Source organism: Protobothrops mucrosquamatus, unplaced genomic scaffold, assembly GCF_001527695.2.
Source record: "Protobothrops mucrosquamatus isolate PMUCROS unplaced genomic scaffold, P.Mucros_1.0 scaffold2753, whole genome shotgun sequence".
Lineage (NCBI taxonomy): Eukaryota > Metazoa > Chordata > Lepidosauria > Squamata > Viperidae > Protobothrops > Protobothrops mucrosquamatus.
The window spans coordinates 45,991-52,246 of NW_015388793.1; the positions used below are offsets into that span (position 1 = coordinate 45,991).

The window sequence follows — 6,256 nt, forward strand, 5'->3', positions numbered from 1 at the left end:
TTGTTAAAAGAATTGAGGCTCTGAAAAAAGAGGTCCTCATCCATAGTTACTTCTCATGCACAGAAGAGATCCTTGCCCTGTAGAGGATATGGAGACCACAGAAGACTCCTTCTACACTCAAGAAGCAGTAGGATTTAAGGAACGTCTCTATTAGGAGAGTTTTGCAACACTCTAAAAATAAAAAAATGGATTGCCCTTGCCATATGTTCATAAAATATAACCGGTGCCACATAGAAAGTGGCTTCAAGTCTCACAATTGGCCAGAAAGCAGCAGCAGTAACAGACCTAGTCAGTCTTCCTTTACCCCTGGGTTAGGGTGAAGGTGAATCACTTTGGCCTCAGCTAAGTGCTGGGTAGGGATCCAGCCTCCCGCAGTCTCAAAAGTTCCCAGACTCTACTAGCAATCAGTAGAATAACCACCCTCCATTGTCAAAACTATGAAAGTTCCAACAGAATGAATAGACAGGCAAGGAGAAATGACCGGAAGCCAATCCTAATTGCTCCAGAGTCCAGAGAAGAACAAGAAGTTCCTAGGCATCCATTTTTCAGTTGGCTTCCTTCTCCATTACCATAAGTCCCCCAATGGTCATCTTCTGTAGGTGGATCATACTTGGAGCTCTGGATGTCATTGGCTGGAACATCCCTATAGAAAGAGGAAGGATCGGCAGGAGGGGATCCTCCAAGGCCATAGAGATGATTAGATGAGCCATTGGGGTGAGGGTGAGGGTGAGGGTGTGGATGGGGGTGAGGGCGGGGGTGAGGATGGGGGTGAGCTGGTCCACTCTCCCATTCAGGCATACAGCTCCAGTCAAACTCAATAGGATGATGGTTGGTTGGAGGGCAGCCTTGAAATACTGCTTCGTTCAGATAGCGCATGTCATGTCCTTTGCGTTCTGCAGGAGAGGCGCATATGACGTCTGAGATGGAGACCTGTGTGCGCTGGAACCAGGACCAGAGGGAGTAGGCACGGCAGTCACAGGCCCAGGGATTGTTGTTGAGGCGCAGAAACTCCAGGGAGGGCAAATCTGAGAGTGTTTCTCCAGACACAGTTGTCAGGCTATTGTTGAACAAATATAGAATGGTAAGCTTGCCCAAATCACGAAAAGCCCACGTAGGGATTGTGTGCAGGTGATTCCGGTGCAGCAACAGGCGGTCTAATCCAGACAGGCCACGGAAGACGTTCTCTGAGAGCTTCCAAATTTTGTTCCCATGCAGAAAAAGGTGGCTCAGATTAGCTAAATCCACAAAAAGGTCGTCCTGGGAAATAAAGAACGAATGCTGTGAAATTCGGCTTTCGTGAAATGGCTCACCTGAGTGGCCTCTCCTATCCCCGAAACACTGCAAACTCAAATGTATGGCCCCACATCCCAGACTTTTCAGCCAACCTTCCCCAGCTTCCCCCCTGCTTCAGTCTCCTGTCATATGGGAGCTTGACATGTTTTTATTACACTGATCCTCGTTCTCTAATGTCCCCTAGCACAAGAGAGAAACATTCTCCCTCCACATACAACCAACACTGTCTCCTCCAACTGAGCATGTGGCGGGAGGCAGTGAGGCATAATCCGTAAATGCATTTTTACTGCTGCAGGGCCAGACTGCAGTTTCTCCACTCTGAAGCCACAGCGCCTGCAGCCGGATAGGTGTGTGGTTTTAGAGTGAGCTGCTGGCAGGGCCTGGGCCTTTCGGGATGATCCGGCAAGAAGATGAAGCTTGAGACCCACACCAGTTCTTTGCCAGTTTTCAGAAAAAAATTGGGAGGGGGTATTAGACTCTTGGGAGATATTTCAAACATTAAACAATTTTCATATTATTCTTAAGAAATAAATCCCTCGTGTCATTTCCCCCCCGCTCTGCCAAATTAGCTCTCTTCCCACCTATTTTACTCAACACCCAGAAGCCACATTTTCTTCAGATTCCAGCTACTTCCCAGCTACATAGTTTCAGAAACTTTTGGGGCAAAAGCCAAGCTCACTTTTTGCAAGAGCCCAACATCTTGCAGGTGGGGAAGGATAACCATAAGGGAAGGAGGATCACCGCTCTCTGCCCCACCGCCTTCTAGAGTGGAGCGGGATAATTTATGGCTCACGGGCTGCATATAGTTCCTTTCACTGCGTTCCCTTCATGACTTTCTGCCTTGATCCTGCCCCTGTCTTTTAATCAGTCATGCAGTCAGTGCATCAGTCATCAGTCATGCATCAGTCATATACTGTATTTTGGAGTTTGGCCTTCTGCCTGAGGAAAGATTTCCCAACCCTGCCCATGCTAGGCCAGATTCAGCAGATTGCTCACCTGTAGGCAAAGCAGGTTGTTTTCCTGAAGATAGAGGTATTGGAGGCTGTAAAGATTGCGGAAGATATTGTTTGGGAGGCTGCTCAGCTGACAGCGGTAAAGGTGCAAAGACTGCAGCCGCTCAAGTCCACGGAAAGTATCGGGTTCAAGGGTGCGCAAATGGCGGTTGTCCCCCAGATCCAGCTCCTCCAGAACCTGGAGATGTCGAAAAGTGCCAGGCTGGATGGAGGAGATATTGTTGGAGTAGAGCCACAGGGTGATGAGGCTGGGCCCAAACATTCCAGGTCTCAGGGTCCCAATCAGGTTGTTTTGTAGAAAGAGGCGCTGGGCATTCGGGGGCAGTATCCGTGGCACAGAGGAGAAGTTATTAGCCTGGCAGCTCACTGTGGGTGGGGAAAAGTAGCAGGTGCAAAGCATAGGACACATGGAAGAGCCAAAGGGCAAGGTCAACAGCAGGAGGAAGGTAGGAGCCAAGCCTGCAAGAGAAGAACACGGATTAAGGCTCTTTGCTTCCCCAGGAATCTGTGAAGGTGGAATAGCATGATAGCGCTCACTCCCCTTCATTCATTGATCATATGAGAAAGCTATCTAAATGGTACATGGTACTATCTCATTATAGTAGCTCCATTAAATACACTCCAGTGGGCTCAATTATTAAGTTTTCAATGAAATTTTAAGCGATCAGAATAGATTGGCAACATTGTACTCTAGACAACTTCCTTTTTGTAGATATTTTTAAAAAATCTGTTGCCAATTACATATTCCAACTCTTACCTTTGGCCTCTGAGTACTGACTACTGTTTTAATTGAATTTCAAGGGAGCCAAAGCCGCCGCCCCTCCCCTCCAGCCCCATTTTCTAAGAGCTTGGCTGTAGAGAGAAACATACTCAACCGTGAGATTTATAAAGCTGGCAAACATGCAAGGCATAATCCCACGTGAGAAAGCACGCCTGCGTATGCACTTCGCCAGGCAAGCCAAGCAAAGGTTTGGCCATGCATGTCTATTCACAGATGGTCTCACATGAGCACTCCCCGTGCACGTGTGCATGGTTCCCTACCTCTGTATGCATGTGTGTGGGTGGTGTGACGTGATGAACGAGTAACACAAGCTGCCAATGCTGTTTCGGTAGTTCACACCACCTCCACGCAAGTCCTCTTCTCTTCCCACTTCCTTCCAGCCTCCCATCCCTTTCTGACAAGCACCACACAAAAGCAGGAGCTTTGCAAACCAGAACTGGAGATCTGAACTCAGCCCTGTTCTGAGTTCAGCGCCCTCAGCTTCAAACTGGGAGAAAGTTCCCTCAGCAAGACACACGTATTCCATGCCCTTTTCTTTTTAATCCTTCTACTCCGCGGAAAAAGCTCCCACTGATGGAGTGTGATGGCTCGCAGCTACTCCAGGAGTAGGGATTCCATTGGGAGGGTGGGGAAGGGAGGGTGGGAGGGAGGGCTAAAGCATTGTCTCTACTTCATTTTAGGCTATTTCCCTTGAAATGGATATGGCGACTCTCCTCTTTCTGCTGGCAGAAGTCAACTGAAATGGGAGGCCTGAAAAAGGGAATTCTTACCTGGCAAGGCATAAGCTGGCAGGCCCCTCAGCCTGACCCTCAAAAGGGCTCCATCTATTCTGTACCTATCCTTCTTTCCCCCTTATTGTGCGGCAAAACTGTAAGCTCAGGTTTTACAATGACCCAGTTACAGTAGAAGCAACATGCCAGAGGAGCCAGGCGGTATGAACACTAGGCCAAAGGGAGCTCTCCTGCCAGCTGCTGACTGCCACCAAGGTAAGACGCCCCTGCCCCCCCCCCCGGCACTGTGATAAGGAGAGAGAATCTGCTTCTCCGTTTCTCACCCCCCCACCCACACACACTCCTTGTGAAACCACCTCCCTTCTCATATGTTAACCGAGTGGAAAGAAACCTTCGCAGACACCCGTGTGGATGATAGCCGTTTCCTCTAATAACGGCAGGCCGGTTTTCCCTCCAGGGAAAAGAGAGCCTGGGGGAGAGAAATAAAGCCTTTCTCTTGAGCCTGGGGAAGGGAGCTGCACGGTTAATGTTGACTATCTCTGGACTCTTCTCTCTGGTGCGATGCAAGCAACGGCTGTAACCCAAGGAGTCTCATCCATAATTCAGGCCTGTGGCTTTCGCTGGAGCTTGGGCAGAAAAAAAAGAGGAGGGGAAGAAATTGGAAGCGTCTCCTTTCTCCCCATAAAAGCTCTCTGGCCATCATCTGGGTGAAAAGCATCTATAGATCTATTGGAGCAGATGCTGATGACCCCTCCTGCTTCCTTGTGACCCAAATAGACCCACATTACTTTATTTCCTATAATATTGTGTAGGCATTTGAGACGGCCCATTCACATTCATTTTTAAGCCTCCATCCCATTGCTGTTTTAATGGTCACTCAAAAACGTCTTCCTGGAGTTCCTCAACATGAAACAAAAATTAAGATAATCAGATCGGTTCAAGCAGAGTGCAAGTTGGATTGAAAAGTGATGCTACTGATCTGTTCCTAACCCACCATATAAGGGATGGTCCTGCTCTCAACTCTAATTCTGATCATGGATGTCCTGTAATCCTTATACAAGCCAAGGTAGGCCTTAATGTGTGCATTATGCATTTGCCCAGAAACTGCTTTTGTAGAGATAAAAATCCTTGATCCTCAGAAGAAAAACTTCACTCATTAACCTTGTAAGATGATTAGAGTTTGCAAGTCATGTTAAAACATGCCCTTCAGCATCTTCCAGCTTTTAGCCACATTGCTATGATGAATTACAACTCCATGCAAAAGGCAGCAGGAACAAACTCACTCTGTCATGGAGAGGAAGCAGTAGCTTCTGACAGAGGAATCCTCCCCTCCCCCAACTCCAGGTGTCCCAAATGCAGGGACTCCACACACAATTGTTCATCCTTCAGGAAGCCTAGCGATGGCACATCCTGGCAAACAAACCAGGTCTTCAGGGCAATTGAATGGAAGTGAGAAGACTCTGGAGCAAAACTGCTTGAGTTGCTAACTGGAGCCAGGTGTGTAGTTCTGTATCTCAATTAGACACCTTAGGAACAATGCAACACTCCAATGGGGGAGGGGAATTGGGGCTACGTGCTTGACAAACTAGAAAGAGTTACAAAATTAGTACCACAGAGGTCCAGCGACATGAGTAGGTGATAACTGTACACACTTCCATTGGCTCCATTTATATCCCGAGATGTAGGAGTAAAATAAACTCTAGCAGATGCGTTTGCTAACCCAAGGAGGAAGGAGAGGATTGGCAAATGTTCAAATTCTACAAAAGGACTTCCCAACTACTTAAAAGTAACCATCATCTGGCCGGGCATACTTATTGTAGAAAATAGCACTGCTAAATGGAGAGGAAAGGAAAGGAATCAGCCTGTCCATGTTGTCCTGCATTCTAACAGTGTTTCCCCAAAGATCAGGTTAATATATAGAATAGGAGAAAGAGGTTACTCACATCCCCCCCTCTCCTTTCGCTCTCCCCTATTTAATAATCAGTGATGAAATGAGACTGGTTCTTTACCTGCCACGCTTGGTTTTGTCTTCATCTTCCTGAAGGAATTCCTTCTGGTATCTGCAGATTTCATTCTGAAAATCCTGACTCTACTTAAAGGGTCTTTAAATATTTTTATTGCTTTCCTTGCATTCCTAAATCCTGGCTTTGAACTCATCCTGGAGGTTTTTGGGGATTTTTTTTAGTTGATGCCAGATCAGAATTCAATATGTGCCAGTGGCTGTATGTGATAATGAGCCAGAGATGAGGCGTTCTTCCATCTTAACACTAGAACCTTCTTTAACAATGAAGAATTTTCATTCACACCACTGCACTTCTATTCTTTGCCACCATTCATTGCCTACAACCTTTTTACAGTGACAACATCAGCAGCTGGAGGCTGATGGGCCAGATCAGGTCTCTCTCTATAGAAAAGAGTGATGCACCAAGGTGAGCAAT

At 47.2% G+C, this 6,256-nt stretch overlaps 1 protein-coding gene across 1 annotated transcript; it reads right to left on the reverse strand.

The window, feature by feature from the left end:
* Nucleotides 1–536: 536 nt before the first annotated feature.
* RTN4RL2 (reticulon 4 receptor like 2) lies at nt 537–5,447 on the reverse strand (the record flags this gene model as incomplete). The annotated part of the gene is made up of 4 exons (XM_029286030.1): nt 5,429–5,447; nt 2,290–2,765; nt 820–1,257; nt 537–732 (listed from the first exon to the last, which is right to left on the reverse strand). Coding segments are annotated over exons 1-4 (1,129 nt in total), but the record flags the coding sequence as incomplete, so codon positions are not given.
* Nucleotides 5,448–6,256: the final 809 nt, after the last annotated feature.